Genomic DNA, 17031 nt, shown 5'->3' on the forward strand with positions numbered 1-17031 from the left:
ATTTATATTGGATTGTCTATGTAAACCAACTATATCCTCAAACTACAAGCCTACATAAAAAACTTAAATATTGAGCAGCAAGATATATTGGTTATTTGTCCTTTACCTGAGGCTGCCATTATTTGCTTTGAGCAGCTGCCTGTCATAATCTGACATTTAAAAAGTCATTTGAGTAGCCTAATCATTTGAGCCATGTCCCATGTCATTGTATTTGTCATTGACCTGATGCCAAAAACAGATTTACAGTAAAAAAAAAAAAGTGGACACAGATGAAAGAAATTCAGTTATGAAAATCCGTCGATCCCCCTTGACTTGACAGGTGTTGAAGGGTACCTTCATCTTCCTTATATGTTTTGTAAATATATTAGCATTGATAGAGGCTTATAGAGACGTGTAATGTCAGTGTTTTGCTAGTACACTCACACATGACAGTTAAGAATCATGTAAAACTTAACATCAATGTAATAACCCACTGGGCACACACTGGTTGAATCAATATTGTTTCCATGTCATCTCAATGAAATTAAGTTGAACCAACGTGGAATAGACGTAGAACTGTTGTCTGTGCCCAGTGGGAAGATGATGATTTAGGTTAGATATTTGTAATGAGATGTCAAGGGAGTTATATTAATTAATGATGAATTCTGCTCATGTAGACATGACACACTGCCCATTCTGACCTAAAGGCTTTATAAGATAGTCTGGCCAGAAAAAATATTACATCAGGCAATTTATCATTAGTAGAAACTATTAGTAGCAGCAACGCTTAAAGCTAAATCCAAATGCACTTTCATACCTTCTGTTTCCCAATGAAAATGTTATTTCTAAGGGTTTCAGATCCAAGAGGGGGGCAGCTTTACAAAACACTGCCACAAAGAAGGGTTACTGCAGATGGAATTATGGACGGCCTATGTCTCGTTTCCAAAGCTGTGTTTACACAAGGCCTGCAATGAGGGAAGAGAATAGAGCCAGTTAGGTTATTGTTTGCATTGGCCGAGTGTAAATAAAACTAGGGGTGGAGGCTAAAATGTCATATTATTTCAGGCTAGGTTTTGAATCTTAAAATACAAAAATAAATAAGGGCACAAAAAGAGTGCTAAAATGGGATTGGGGTAGGAGGTGATGGGTAAATATTGAGAAAGTGTAAATACTGGAGATTCAGCTCCATATCTGATGCTGTCTGTTTTTGTTTGTGATATTTAGAGGGTGTAGGTTACAAATCCAGGCAGCTTAACTTGTGCTGCCTTTACAATGGATCGCAAAGGGATGGCAGGTAAATCCAGAGGTATTAATTTACCACCTCTTCAATTATTCATGTGTATAGATGTTTGGAAATGTGTATGGGGCCTTGGGTAAGACTCGTTAGCACAATACTGAAGCTCACCAGTTTCCTTCATTCAGTCAGAACCAACAGGCTTTTTACTGATTGCATCCAAATGCTATTACTGTAGTTAGAAATCAGTAACAACGCTACAGTAGTCTGGCTGAGCTCAGGGACTATGACGCTGATCTCATTACATTCTCATCACTACTACTGTACGTACGTGTTGAGTTAACCTGTCCTCCACACCAACCAGTTTGAGGGACTCCAGCGATTCTCCACAGGACCAGTCCAGTGTGCCACGGTGAATGGTGGGAAAGTGTAGTGGAGATGTGAGATGTGCAGGATTAGTACATTGTCCCTGTGCTCAACAGAATCGCCATCCATTAATAAGTCAAAGGTGGGGGGTGTAGATCATCTCTGGTCATCTCTGCAGGAGTGTTCTGCCGTGAGTCGCCATCTGGCAGGAATATTAAAATCCTGCAGGTTTTGGTCCTGCAGAATTCGACCTGGAATTTACTTGGTCCTGCAGGAATTGTATTATCCTGCAGAAATGTCAAAATCCTGCAGGTTTCGGTCCTGCAGGATTCCTGCAGTAATTGTCATGTTTGTGCAGGATTCCTGCAGGAACGCCGGGGACTTTTCCTGCAGAATTGTGTCAATGCTACAGGATTACTACAGGACACAAAAAGTTGAATTGCTGCAGGATTCCTGTAGGACTTATTTGTAAGGGAAATCCTGCTGGACAAGGCAATCTGCTCAATAAGTGATAAAGCCAACAATGCTGTTACCTAGCATTAGTCTATGTGTGATAAAACTGTATAAAGGGTTTCAATTATTTGTTTAAGTCCTACATTTACTTCATTGGGTTCATTTTAGTTTCCGTCTTTGAACAATCATTTGATCTTAAAAAACGAAAGAGAGAAAGTTATTTAATAGCTTGTGTGGATACTATAAGATCAATAAACATAGCTGTTTTGGTTCAACTAATATACAATGAGTAGGGCTACAGTTTACCTCAACTTCAATTTCCAGAATTGGCTGTCTTCCAGTGAAGGTCATGTAATGGGGCTATTGGATGGTTGAGCAGGGGGCTGTGGTATTTTACAGGGCATTTATTTAATAGAAATAAACAAAACACAAACAGGGTAATTAACACTCAGTTTACATGAAACACACAACCATAATCAAATGCAAAAACAAAAACATGCGTAAAGTAAAAAAAAAAACATATATACAGGACCAGTCAAACGTTTGGACACACCTACTCATTCTAGGGTTTTTATTGATCTTTTTGCTATTTTCTACATTGTAGAATAATATTGAAGACATCAAAATGATTAAATAACACATATGGAATCATGCAGTAGCCAAGTGTTAAACAAATATATATATATATTTTATACTTGAGATTCTTCAAAGTATCCACCCTTTGCCTTGATGACAGCTTTGCACACTCTTGGCATTCTCTCAACCAGATTCACCTGCAATGCTTTCCCAACAGTCTTGAAGGAGTTCCCACATATGCTGAGCACTTGTTGGATGCTTTTCCTTCACTCTGCGGTCCAACTCATCCCAAACGATCTCAATTGGTTTGAGGTCGGATGGTTGTGGAGGCCAGGTCATCTGATGCAGCACTCCATCACTCTCCATCTTGGTCAAATAGCCCTTACACAGCCTGGCGGTGTGTGGGGTCATTGTCCTGTTGAAAAACAAATGATAGTTCCACTAAGCGTAAACCAGATGGGATGGCGTATCGCTGCAGAATGCTGTGGTAGCGATGCTGGTTAAGTGTGCCTTAAATGTTAAATAAATCACAGACAGTGTCACCAGCAAAGCACCCCCACACCATCACACCTCCTCCTCCATGCTTCACGGTGGGAACTACATATGCGGAGATCAACCTTGTCTACGTCTCACAAAGACACGCTGGTTGGAACCAAACATCTCAAATTTGGACTCATCAGACCAAAGGACAAATTTCCACTGGTCTAACGTCCATTGGTCGTGTGTTTTTTCTAATGTATTAAAAAGAAAGAATAGAAATAACTACTGTAAATAAGTATTCAGACCCTTTGTTATGAGACTTGATATGAGCTCAGGTAAATCCTGTTCCAATTGATCATCCTTCAGATGTTTCTACAACTTGTGTGGTAAATTCAATTTATTGGACATGATTAAGAAAGGCACACACCTATCAATGCAAGGTCCCACAGTTGACAATGCATGTCACAGCAAAAACTAAGCCATGAGGTCGAAGGAATTGTCCATAGAGCTCCAAGACAGGATTGTGTCGAAGCACAGATCTGGAGAAGGGTACCAAAACGTTTCTGCGGCATTGAAGGTCCCCAAGAACACAGTGGCCTCCATCATTCTTAAATGGAAGAAGTTTGGAACCACCAAGACTCTTCCTAAAGATGGCCGCCTGGCCAAACTGAGCAATCGGGGGAGAAGGGCCTTGGTCAGAGAGGTGATGAAGAACCCAATGGTCACTCTGACAGAGCTCCAAAGTTCTTCTGTGGAGATGGCAGAACCTTCCAGAAGGACAATCATCTCTGCAGCACCACCAATCAGGCCTTCATGGTAGAGTGGCCAGATGGAAGCCACTCCTCAGTAAAAGGCACATGAATGCCAAGTGTCATGTTTGGAGGAAACCAGGCACCATCCCAATGGTGAAGCATGGTGGGGGCAGCATAATGCTGTGGCAGGGATTGGGAGACTAGTCAGGATCGAGGCAAAGATGAACTGAGCAAAGTACAGAGAGTTCCTTGATAAAAACATGCTCCAGAGCTCTCAGGACCTCAGACTTGGGCGAAGGTTCACCTTCCTACAGGACAATGACCCTGAGCACACAGCCAAGGAAACACAGGAGTGGCTTCGGGACAAGTCTCTGAATGTCCTTGAGTGACCCAGCCAGAGCTTGGACTTGAACCCGATCGAACATCTCTGGAGAGACCTAAAACTAGCTGTGCAGCAACGCTCCCCATCCAACCTGACAGCGCTTGAGAGGATCTGCAGAGAAGAATAGGATAAACTACCCAAATACATGTGTGCCAAGCTTGTACCGTCAGACCCAAGAAGACTCGAAGCTGTAATCGCTGCCAAAGGTGCTTCAACAAAGTATTGATTAAAGGGTCTGAATACATATGTAAATAGGATATTTCTGTTTTGTTTTTTGTCTTTTTACAAAAATGTCTAAAAACGTATTTTGGCTTTTGTCATTATGGGGTATTGTGTGTAGATTGATGAGGGGAAAAATGTATATAATCCATTTAGAATAAGGCTGTAACGTAACAAAATGTGTAAAACATTAAGGGATCTGAATACTTTCCTGAATGCATTGCATGTATATAGCCATTGTGTATTTATTCCTTGTGTTGTCTTTCTATTACTTTCTATTTTTCTCTCTGCATTGTTGGGAGGGACCCGGAAGTAAGCATTTCACTGTTAGTCTACACCTGTTGTTTAAGCAGGATATTTATTTTATTTGGTCCATGCAAGTAAATCATTAATTGTTGCCTAGGGTTGAGGCCCTGACCCTAGCTTCATGTCCACTCCCAGCTCAACCCTAACCCTGGCCCTAACCAAACTCTTGATTCCCTTCCACATCCTGGCTCAACCCTAAACCTAGCCTCCACCCTAACCCTAACCCTAACCCAAAGCCCAACCCTGACCCCAACCGTAAGTCTAACCCTAGCTTCATATCCATTCCCTGCTCATCCCTAACCCTAACCCTAACCATAGATTAATGTCCACATCGCAGCACAACTATAAACCAAATCAAAATCAAATCAAATGTATTTATATAGCCCTTCGTACATCAGCTGATATCTCAAAGTGCTGTACAGAAACCCAGCCTAAAACCCCAAACAGCAAGCAATGCAGGTGTAGAAGCACGGTGGCTAGGAAAAACTCCCTAGAAAGGCCAAAACCTAGGAAGAAACCTAGAGAGGAATCAGGCTATGTGGGGTGGCCAGTCCTCTTCTGGCTGTGCTGGGTGGAGATTATAACAGAGCATGGCCAAGATGTTCAAATGTTCATAAATGACCAGCATGGTCCTAAATGACTAGCCTTATTTCCACTCCTGGCTCAAACCTAACCCTAACCCAGCTTAATGGCCACATCCTGGCTCAAACTTTACTCTAACCTCAACCCTAGCCATAACCCTAACTTCGTTTCCACATCTTGGCTCAACCCTACCTTCAACATCTTGGCTCAGCTCAACCCTAACTCTAACCCTAGCCTAAAGGTTAGGGTGGAGGTTGGAGTTAAGGTTGAGCTGGGATGTGGACAAGAAGTTAGGGCTAGGGATATGGTTAGGGTTGAGCCAAGATATGCAAATGAAGCAAGTTTTAGACACATTTTAGGGTTGAGCCGGAAGTGAACATGAAGCTAGGGTTAGCGATAGAGATAAGCAGAGGTAGCACGAGGGCTGTGGGTAGACTCCTTTATTCAGATCCAATTTAATTTGTATTGCTGCTTTGGTTGACAACTATACTCAACCACCTATAAAAACAAAGTAATGTTAAGGCCGGTAAGGAGCCCCATGTTCCTGGAGATTTTTAATCCAACATTGTAAAAATGCAACACTTCCTAAATTGCATCCTGTACAGGTCCTAAACTCAAAACTAATGTCCAACTCTACATAATGCATCTCTTTAGCTCCAGATGCATCTCTCAGTAGTATTTGTAGTGTGTTGGTAGGGTTATTGTGGCATCAGTAGCCTCTGAAACCTTAACTTGTCCACAGAGACCATAGTAACCTACACAAGTATTTGTTGTAGGCCATCCATACAAGTAAATATTTTTTCCTGTCTTCTTTAAGATGTAGAAAAAATGTAATTGAGAAACAAATATTCTGTGTCAGAGCTAGAGGTAGTTTTGTATGTGTTGCAAAAACATAACATTGGGCTTAAAGGGTTGACAAACTGAGACCTTGAGCCACATTCATATATTGGACAACCAAATACTTTAAGAGTAACTGATGTTCCCTCTATACACCAAAATAACAAGATATATATATATATATATATATATATATATATATATATAGTATTTATACTGTATATATATATACTGTATATATACACTACCATTCAAAAGTTTTGTGTCCTTGTTTTGAAAGAAAAGCACACTTTTTGTCCATTAAAATATTTATCACATGGAATAGCCTTCATTTCTCAGAACAAGAATAGACTGACGAGTTTCAGAAGAAAGATCTTTGTTTCTGGCCATTTTGAGTCTGTAATCGAACCCACAAATGCTGATGCTCCAGACACTCAACTAGTCTAAAGAAGGCCAGTTTTATTGCTTCTTTAATCAGAACAACAGTTTTCAGCTGTACTAAAATAATTTCAAAAGGGTTTTCTAATGATCAATTAGCCTTTTAAAATGATAAACTTGGATTAGCTAACACAATGTGCCATTGGAACACAGGATTGATGGTTGCTGATAATGTGCCTCTGTATGCCTATGTTGATATTCCATTAAAAATCATAAATTTCCAGCTACAATAGTCATTTACAATATTGACAATGTCTACACTGTATTTCTGATCAATTTGATGTTATTTTAATGCACAATTTGTTTTGCTTTTCTTTCAAAAACAAGGACCTTTCTAAGTGACCCAAAACTTTTGAAAAGTAGTCCACATGTAAATTCTTAAAGAGATTGGTGTGGCTGAGGCATAAGAGGTTGTGAACAATAATGAATAGGGGTGTAAACAAAGAAGAGTGCTCGAGAAAGTGTGAAAATCATTCAAGGGCATTTTATCCTACTTTTCTCCAAAGTGGGATAACAAGTTTATCAAATTTCAAAGAAACATAATTCCCCCATGTTTCCCCCAACTGCAGTGTATGATATACAATTTTGAAGCTCTGAGTCTGTACCTTTATAAATGTAAAAATGGTTGACACCCATCTTTTCCAATTGACTACAATGTAATGACACAAGCATCAACCATGTGACACTTGTATTTTCACATTGAATGCAATGTATTGACATAAGCATCAATTTGTTAATGCTCATCTTTTCCAATTGACTTGAAATGTATTGACATAAGCGTTCATTGGTTGACACTCATATTTTACCATTGACAAGTTTCCCATTGACCGTAATGTATTGACAAAAGCATCAACCATGTGACACAGCTTTTCCCATTGAATTCCATGTATTAAAATAAGTGTCAATTGGTAGATGCTCATCTCTTCCCATTGGCACCACAAAGCCTGCTGGGAGCATGACCAATTGAAATATATTTTGGAAAAACGTGTCATGATGACGTTTTCCTATGATATGATGTTGCAAAATGTGACATGAGGGTTGGTTGCAATAGGCTCGGGAAGGGAAGGGGCGGCGTTTATTGATTAACAGTATTCATAATAAGTACACAAGTATATAATGTAAGCGAGACATCAAACACCCTTCATTAAGAAACAGTCTGCTTTGTGACTGATGTACTGCCACATTTTCACAACAATATTGGCGCCACCAGAAGCGTGTTTCTGTATAAGCAAAGCGCAAGAGTTGCATCACGCCAAGAGAAAGCACTTTTTCAGCAGGATCATGATGGAAGGTCATGGTAAAGACAGAAGGATGACTAAACTGTGGATATTGACGTTACTGTTATGCGTTTAACCTGCATCTCACTGTCTGGATAAAAAGGTTTCTCAACTTCTGCGCGTATTGGATTGCGGAGCTGGGTTTAGTCCAAAAGGGTTTTGAAGAAGGATTTATTTCCCTTTTCCTAATTTAATATTTCCTCATCATCCCATCACTGCTTGGAATAGCAGCTCTCTGATGAGAACAGGTTATTTTTCAAAGGATACGAACCGATCTGTGGAAAAGAATGGCAACTTGGTTTACCTTTATCATCGCAATTGTTATAACGATTTTTACGCAGGTAATTTTACAGTTAAACTATTTTTGGAATCGTTCATGCCTGAATGTTGACACAGCAATAGTGTTGTAATGCACAATAAAATATCATATAATACGCCTAGAATAATTCATAATGTAAATGTTTGCAAAGCAATATTGTTTTATATGCATTAATTGATTATCCTCCTTTAGGTGCTGGGATCTGGTGTATTCGAGCTTGATCTTCATCAGTTTCAGAATAATAGAAGTTTGCTGGCAAACGGCGTAGCTTGCAGTCCAACCTGTAGAACTTTTTTCAGAGTTTGCTTGAAGAACTACCAGACGATAGTGTCACCAGGTGACTGCTACTTCGGCAGTGTCGTTACACCTGTACTAGGCAACAACTCGTTCAGCGTCATGGAGGACGGCACGTTCACTAAACCTATTCGCCTGCCACTCACCCACTTTGCATGGCCGGTAAGACGTTATGCACTGCCTATAATTGAAGTGGTTGAGAATATACAGTATCTGCCTATTGATGCATGGAACAACGGTGTTTGCAATGAGATAGGTGGTGAAGAGCGTCCATAAGCATAAATCCAAGGACTGCACTATCCGATATGGATGTGTATAATATGAAACAAGAGTATATTAGATTTCATTACATGTTATTAGCCTAGTCTACACATATCGTTCAATTGATATATTTTTTAAGTAACAAAAAGATGTGCATCTGTACACATTAAATAGTTTAAAAGGTACACCCTTATTTTTTTCCACATGTCCTTCTAGGGTTCGTTTTCTCTAATCATTGAAGCATGGTATTCTCCTTCAGCGGATCTACCTGAAGGTGAGTAGGGCGCGCCATACATGACCACCGCTAGGAAGCACTGTTACAGATGTTTGAAAAATGCTCCCTATGCCATGGGTCGACAACAGGCGACCTTCGTGCCAAAACCAATTTGTTTTGCTCCCCAAAGTTCCTTGTAAAAAAAAAAAAAAAAAAAATAGGACTATTATTTTAGTTTTTGGTCAAAAAATACTGTAAAATCACCAGGAATTCAGCTAGAATTAGTTTAATTTAGGAAATATGATCCCAAGTGTTTCTACAAATAAAAAAAGAGACATATGTGATAGTGTCTCACTGTAATCAAGGTATAAAATGATTGTTATTTTCAAATACAATCTCTTTTTGGGCTGAGACCGACAAAAATCGCCCCACGGCTGGATCTAGTTGCCTACCCCTGCCCTACGCACTAGAATGATATAATTAAGTAGTATAAATACATGCAATTTATACAGACATTTTGCAGTTACATAAAACTTGGAAATGTGAACGTGTTGATGTCCATGTGTCAGGATGAGTTACGTGCAACAGAGCACTTCTTTTATGCTCTGTCTTCAACACAATCGCACTTCCTTTGGTTTATTTTAAGCGTGGGAAAGTGTGCAAGTCTTAAGTGAGGATATCTAAACCTTGCCAAAAGCCTCTGACGGCCTTTCCTGTATTTTACACCTTTTTGCTCCCTTTGGAAGGGGAATAATGGGTTGAACATGTTTTGCTGACAAAAAGGAATAGGACATTTCAATCATAGTACACTTAAACCATTTGGAAGAATAGCGCACAGGCCTTGATGAACCATATATACAAAGTATGTGGACACACCTTCAAATTAGTGGATTCGGCTATTTCAGCCACACCCGTTGCAGAAGAATGGCCTTACTGAAGAGCTCAGTGACTTTCAACATGGCATCGTCATGGGATGCCACCTTTACAACAAGTCAGTTCGTCAAATTTCTGCCCTGCTAGAGTTGCCCCAGTCAACTGCAAGTGCTGTTATTGTGAAGTGGAAACATTGAGAAGCAACAATGGCTCAGCTGCGAAATGGTAGGTCACACAAGCTCACAGAACGAGACCACCTGTCCTCGGTTGCAACACTCACTACTGAGTCCCAAACTGCCTCTGGAAGCAATGTCAGCACAAGAACTGTTCGTCAGGAGCTTCATGGAATGGGTTTCCATGGCTGAGCAGCCGCACACAAGCCTAAGATCACCATGCGCAATGCCAAGCGTCGGCTGTAGTGGTGTAAAGTTCGCCGCCATTGGACTTTGGAGCAGTGGAAACCTGTTCTCTGGAGTGATGAATCACGCTTCACCACCTGGCAGTCCGACGGATTAATCTGGGTTTGGTGCATGCCATTAGAGCGCTACCTGCACCAATGCATAGTGCCAACCGTAAAGTTTGATGGAGGAGGAATAATGGTCAGGGGGCTGTTTTTCACAGTTTTGGCTAGGCCCCTTAGTTCCAGTGAAGGGAAATCTTAACGCTACAGCATACAACGACATTCTAGACGATGCTGTGCTTCCAGCTCTGTGGTAACAGTTTGGGGAAGGCCCTTTCCTGTTCCAGCATGACAATGCCCCCATGCACAAAACGAGGTCCATACAGAAATTATTTGTTGAGATCGATGTGGAAGAACTTGACTGGCCTGCCCAGAACCCTGACCTCAACCCCATCTAGCACCTTTGGGATGAATTGGAACGCTGACTGCGAGCCAGGCCTAATTGCCCAACATCAGTGCTCAACCTCAGTAATGCTCGTGGCTTAATGGAAGCAAGTCTCCACAGCAATGTTCCAACATCTAGTGGAAGGCCTTCCCAGAAGAGTGGAGGTTGTTATAGCAGCAAAGAGGGGACCAACTCCATATCAAGGCCCATGATTTTGGAATGAGATGTTTGAGGAGCAGGCGTCCACATACTTTTGGTCATGTAGTGTATATCATAAACTGAAAACTTGCATTAAATTTACTTTCTGTATATCTTATAGAGATAAATTATTCAAGACAACAATGTGCATTGTTTGTTTTGACCTTTTTAACAAGCATAGACTGTATGCATGCAATGATACCTATTTGATAAGGCAATGAAAAAAGAACGTTATGCCACACTATCTTGACGGATTTGTTTTCTTCTCTATCCCCGCAGATACAAACAACCCTGCCTTATTGATGAGTTATTTTTCCATCCAAAGAAAGTTGGAAGTAGGGAATGAGTGGTCACAGGATGTGCAGAGTGGGGGTCAGACGGAGTTAAGGTACTCATACCGGTTCATCTGCATTGAAAATTACTACGGGGACAGTTGTTCCAAAATATGTGCTCCAAGAGATGACCGCTTTGGCCACTACACCTGCAACCCTGAAGGGCAAATATCATGTCTACCGGGCTGGAAGGGAGAATACTGCGAAGAACGTAAGCAATCAAGAGTGAAATGTTCTGGGTTTCTGAAGATTTTTCACATTATGTAGTAAAATGATATTTCTCAAATTAGACCTATTTGCAAAATGGGTTCTATCGTGTATTTTGGAGTGGCAAGGATGAGCGAATAAAAACTGTAGCTCCCTCCCAACCCAACCCCTTCATCCCTAGATATCTTACCATTTTGGCCACGTGGGTAGAATAATCCTGGGTAGCGTTCTGGAAGAGCAGCACACGCCGAGTTAATCGCAGCATTATTATCTGCCACGCGCCACTAAATTGAGGTCTATTTTGTTGAGCGGGAGGGCAGCAGCTGCAAACAGGGTTCTAACAGCCTACGGACAACAATGGGGCAGCTGTCCTCTTTTGAGAGCAAGCATCTGCTCAGGCTTAACCAGCCATTAAACACTAGTCTTGTAACCATGCAAAATCAATGTCACATACAACACAACACAGAAGCAGCAAATTAAGGTTTCTTTATAAATAGACAGGTAACAGGTTTGATGCTACAACAGTGGAAATGTAATTCCTAATCCCAAACCAGAAGTTTATGATGTATTGTTGAATGAGTTGACAAAAAAATGAAGTTCATGTTTTGTCTCAATTTTATATGCAGCAATTTGCCTCAAAGGGTGCAGCAAAAACAATGGAAATTGCTCAAGGCCAGGAGACTGTGTGTAAGTATACAATAGTCATTTTAGTGTGTGTGTGTGTGTGTTTACATGCATGCTTGCCTGCATGTATATATGCCTGCATGTGTGTATGCACACAGTGCTGAAAGTATTGTGTTTTTTCTGTGACAGATGCAGAGAGGGCTGGCAGGGAACCTTCTGCGATGAGTGTAAGAGACATCCGTCCTGTAAACACGGCACCTGTCAGCAGCCCTGGCAGTGCACCTGCAAAGAGGGCTGGGGGGGCCTCCTCTGTGACCAAGGTCAGTGTCTCAGGCTCCTCTGGGTTCTGCTGTGAAACAATACAGAAGTACAGCAGAAAACACAGGACATCCTTTATGACGGTAGAAATATGACATGTTCCTATGATATTGCAAGAACAAGAGTCATCAGGCATTCTGATTATGAAAGGAGAAGAGTGGCGGGGAGTAACTGTTTTTCATATAAACATTTGTCCAGTGGTGTAAAGTACTTAAGTAAAAATACTTTGAAGTACTACTTAAGTACTTCTTTGGGGTATCTGTACTTTACTTTACTATTTATATTTTTTACAACTTTTACTTTTACTTCACTACATTCCTAAAGAAAATCATGTACTTTTTACTCCATACATTTTTCCTGACACCCAAAAGTACTTGCTACATTTTGACAGGAAAATTGTCAATTTCATACACTTATCAAGAGAACATCCCTGGTCATCCCTACTGCCCCTGATCTGGCGGACTCACTAAACACAAATGCGTTGTTTGTAAATTATGTCTGAGTGTTGGAGTGTACCCCTGGATATCCGCCAATACATTTTTTTTAAATGTGCTGTCTGGCTTGCTTAATATAAGGAATTTGAAATGGTTTATACTTTTATGTTTACTTTTGATATGTAAGCACATTTGAGCAATTCAATTTACTTGTGATACTTAAGTATATTTAAAACCAAGTAGTATTTTGCTGGGTGACTCACTTTTACTTCAGTAATTTTTTATTAAGGTATCTTTACTTTTACTCAAGTATGACAATTGGGTACTTTTTCCATCACTGCATTTGTCCACAGATCTGAACTATTGTACCCATCACAAGCCGTGTCGTAACGGGGCCACCTGTATGAACACGGGCCAGGGGAGCTACACCTGTACCTGCCAGCCGGGCTTCACAGGGGACACGTGTGACAGAGAGGTCAGGGAGTGCGACAGCCAGCCCTGTCGGAATGGAGGCCTGTGCTTGGTAAGCCCGGAAAGCCTATCCGTTTCCCACAACATACAGCACACACAGGCTTTCCTGTTTTTGTTTTTCCTCTATCCATGTCTCTGGGCCAGTATAGAAAAATGCAACAGACAGAGCAATAGCCAGATCGTTGACCCAGTTCACTCTCTCTCCTGTTAATGAATGTCATTCAAACTGGGGCAAAGGTGGCATGATGAGATAATAACGTGAAGTCGCAAAGGCATCGAAATGAGATGCACAGCAACAAACCTACAGTACAGTGATCTTTGCTGGAATTGTTTCCTATGACAGTGGGCTGTGATAACCTCTGACTCTCTGTGGCCCACAGGACCTTGAGAACGGCTATAGGTGTGCATGCACGCATGGGTACGAGGGGACGCACTGCGAGCACAGAATGCTAACTTGTGCCGATTCACCCTGCTTCCATGGGAATTGCAGAGAAAGGGACAACGGGCGGAGCTACATGTGCGAGTGCCCAGGGGGCTTCACTGGACTCAATTGTGAGAAGAAAGTGGACAAATGCACCTCCCTGCCCTGTACAAATGGTATGTGATAGTTTCCACTCTCTGTATCTCAATAACAAGAACTGTCTTTGATTTATTTTGTACACTGTCAGTTAAGAGCACTTACTCAAACAGATCCATTTGGAATGTTCTCTCTAGAGACATCTACATTAGAGCTAACTTAAAGTGGTTGTGATGTGCGCTGATAACACTGGTCTGCTCTATTCAGGTGGACGTTGTGTTATCCACGGCACCACACGTTGGTGCAGCTGCCGCTCAGGCTTCACTGGCCCACGCTGTGAGATCAACATCAACGAGTGTTCCATGAACCCCTGCGCCAACGGAGCCAGCTGCATGGACCGCATCAACGACTACACCTGTATCTGCCCCCTGGGCTACACCGGCCGCAACTGTGACAAGCCCACTGACCGCTGTGCCCCCAAACCCTGCCTGAACAGTGGGACCTGTACCGAAGGGGCCAAAGGCCAGCCTGCTGCCTGCATCTGCCCAGCCCACTTCAGTGGCCCCCAGTGCCAGTACTACGATGTGCCTTTACTCATCCCCCCGAGCCCCAGCCCCAGCCGCGTCAGAGAGCCCCTGGACAAGCTCCACTGGGCAGCCATCAGTCTGGGTGTGGGCATGGTGGTGCTCCTGGTGCTGATCTGCATGGTGGCCATGGTCCTGCGCCACATCCAGCAGCAGAGGAAGAGGAAGAAGGACTCAGAGTCCATGAACAACCTATCAGACGTCCAGAAGGAGAACCTAATTTCTGACCTGCAGCTGAAGAACACCAACAAAAAGGTGGAGCTGGACCTGGAGGTGGATTGTCTCAGGGAGAAGTCCCAAAACCACAAACACATCAACTACCACTTGGACTACAAAACCTCCAAGGAGTACAAGGATGAACCATCAGAAGAGGGTAAAGATGAGAACTGTAAAAAGATGATAGAGGAGAAAATGCCATTGACTAGAAAGTACAGGTAAGTTCCCATTGGGGACAGACGACAATTCAACGTCTATTCCAAGTTTGTACTGAAATGACATGGAAATAACGTTGATTCAAACCAGTGTGTGCCTAGTGAGTTGAAATGCTGCTTGCAGATGACAACCTGGATAGATTTGGTCCTACTTCCTATTCTCCAGTGTTTGATAAATGACAGTGGTTTTTAATTTGTGCTTGAGTGTTGACATGTTTTACTTTTCATTTACAGCGAAAGGCCAGAGTGTAGGATATCAACGATATGTTCTCCAAGAGATTCAATGTACCAGTCTGTGTTTGTGATAGCAGAGGAGAAGAATGAATGCGTCATAGCAACTGAGGTAAGCTTTTATTTTCACATTTCGTCTGAACATGTTCCTGCAACTCTTGACACTATGTCATTAACAGTCATCAATCAGCAATGCAAAAGTTGAGGTTTCCATTACATTGCTCCAATGATTCAACTGGTTTCCTTTATTTCTTCTCCTAGGTATAATACATAGATGGTATCAGACATTCTGAAGAATGGATATCTTCTGGACTGTTTACAGGTGTAGAAATAGATGGGATTTAATTTAACTGCAAATTGCTGCTCTTGAAAACTTGACAACTGGACCGATCCTGTGTGCTCTATGAATGCAATAAAATGTAAGGACTGAACACACTGTAATAGAGAAATAATGTGGGCTTTTGGACATTTCACCCTCAGTGTGTACTGACAGATTCAGCCCGTTGACAGAACGTCCCACTATATCCATGGGATACAGGCCTGTGTTAATACCAGCATGCCCATCTGCAGGATGAGAGGGCTCTGTCTGGAGATACTCCAACTTATTGTGATAATCAGCAACCAACCAATCAACTTACTGCCAACAAGCCTATGGAAGGAGCCAGCTACTTCCATTTCTCTACCCTGGTGAAGTGCTATATAATAAGGCAGACTTTGTTTCATAAACTTTCAAGGAGAGAATAAAAACGTCTGGAAACGGTTCATTTTATGAGAATATTTGAGACCCAAGGCCTATGTCAAGTTTGTAAATGATTTTTTAATTTAAAAAAAAAACGTTGATAAATAATGTATGCATCCCGAATCATAGAGCCTTAAGTATGGGTTAAAGAGCTAAATTGGTGCCCAGCTTCTTCTTGGATCCAGTGCACAACAAAAAAATGAAGGGAAAATTTAAGAGAAAAAAACTGATGCGATACACAATGCAGTGCCAGGGGTATTCAAGAAGAAGCAATATTTACTTGTTATTATGCAGCATTGCCCAGAAATGAAGACAAAAAAAAAAAAAAAAGTGACTATCATACCAAGGACGCCTTTAATTAGAATTGACTTCACTGAACCAATAATGTTATTTTTAAGATTAGTATTTCACTAGTTATTTAAATATTTCAAAGCACTGGTCTTTCTATGTTTTATAAGAATATTTTGTATATAATGTATATTTATAAATGTAGAAGTCTCTGTACAACAGTTTTTTTATTTGATGCCCAAAAAGTAGAATTTATTTTTTAATGTTGTTGTGATTGTTGTTTTTTAAAACAATGAAAAAATATCTGGTACACTGTTGTTTGTTGGTTTCATGTTGAGTATAATTGGTCAACTATAAAGCTATAAATTTGCCTAGATATTGGAATGATCAAGAACCTTCAGTTGAAATCCACCACCTGTTGTGGAAATGGCTTCATTGTCTAGATGATGTATGACCTTGTAGCAGTTATAACAATCGCAGTGGTGAGAGGCATGCGTGTCAATGTGATGTTAAATCAATGTGCTCACAATCATTCAGTGGACAGTTTTGTATGTGACAGCAATGTGAGAAATATGGACAAAGTTATATATTAAAACATGTCATGTTAAAGTACGGTACACAGATTAGTCAGTATTTGTATGCAAGTTTTTCCTCAAAAAGAACACCAATCTCACTATGCCCCTTGTTGTTAAGCATCCATGTCGCTTTCAACTGACTTCACATTTCAAGCTGTTTCCTTGGATGTCTGCCCCATAAGCTACAATACTGAGACAAGGAGGAGGCACAATCTAGAAAAGAGGCTACCAAACCAGGCAGATACTTTAGGGTGTGACCCTACATCACTGGGAAAATCATCATATGCCTCTCTAACTACTGTAAGCATGAATGCAGAAAATAAGGCCCCAAGAGTCCAGTGGCAAGTTACCAGCAGCCTTGAAGGGGTGTTAAAGCCAACACAACACCTTGGCCA

At 41.2% G+C, this 17031-nt stretch overlaps 1 protein-coding gene across 1 annotated transcript; it reads left to right on the forward strand.

The window, feature by feature from the left end:
• The first annotated feature begins 7741 nt into the window (after positions 1-7741).
• LOC109904037 (delta-like protein 4) lies at positions 7742-16678 on the forward strand. The gene is made up of 11 exons (XM_020501105.2): positions 7742-8222; positions 8393-8656; positions 8972-9029; positions 11165-11428; positions 12051-12111; positions 12238-12368; positions 13154-13323; positions 13652-13868; positions 14056-14806; positions 15038-15146; positions 15296-16678. Exons 1-11 carry the CDS (start codon positions 8169-8171, stop codon positions 15299-15301), a joined length of 2085 nt encoding a protein of 694 aa, XP_020356694.1. The 5' UTR covers positions 7742-8168; the 3' UTR covers positions 15302-16678.
• The last annotated feature ends 353 nt before the right edge of the window (positions 16679-17031 follow it).

This window comes from Oncorhynchus kisutch, linkage group LG14 (assembly GCF_002021735.2).
Source record: "Oncorhynchus kisutch isolate 150728-3 linkage group LG14, Okis_V2, whole genome shotgun sequence".
NCBI lineage: Eukaryota > Metazoa > Chordata > Actinopteri > Salmoniformes > Salmonidae > Oncorhynchus > Oncorhynchus kisutch.

Bases quoted from the DNA above. Each gene is read 5' to 3' on its own strand.
- LOC109904037 (XM_020501105.2), top strand. From the start codon at position 8,169: ATGGCAACTTGGTTTACCTTTATCATCGCAATTGTTATAACGATTTTT. The intron at 8,223-8,392 runs GTAATTTTACAG...ATCCTCCTTTAG, and splicing joins TTATAACGATTTTTACGCAG to GTGCTGGGATCTGGTGTATT. The intron at 13,869-14,055 runs GTATGTGATAGT...TGCTCTATTCAG, and splicing joins CTCCCTGCCCTGTACAAATG to GTGGACGTTGTGTTATCCAC.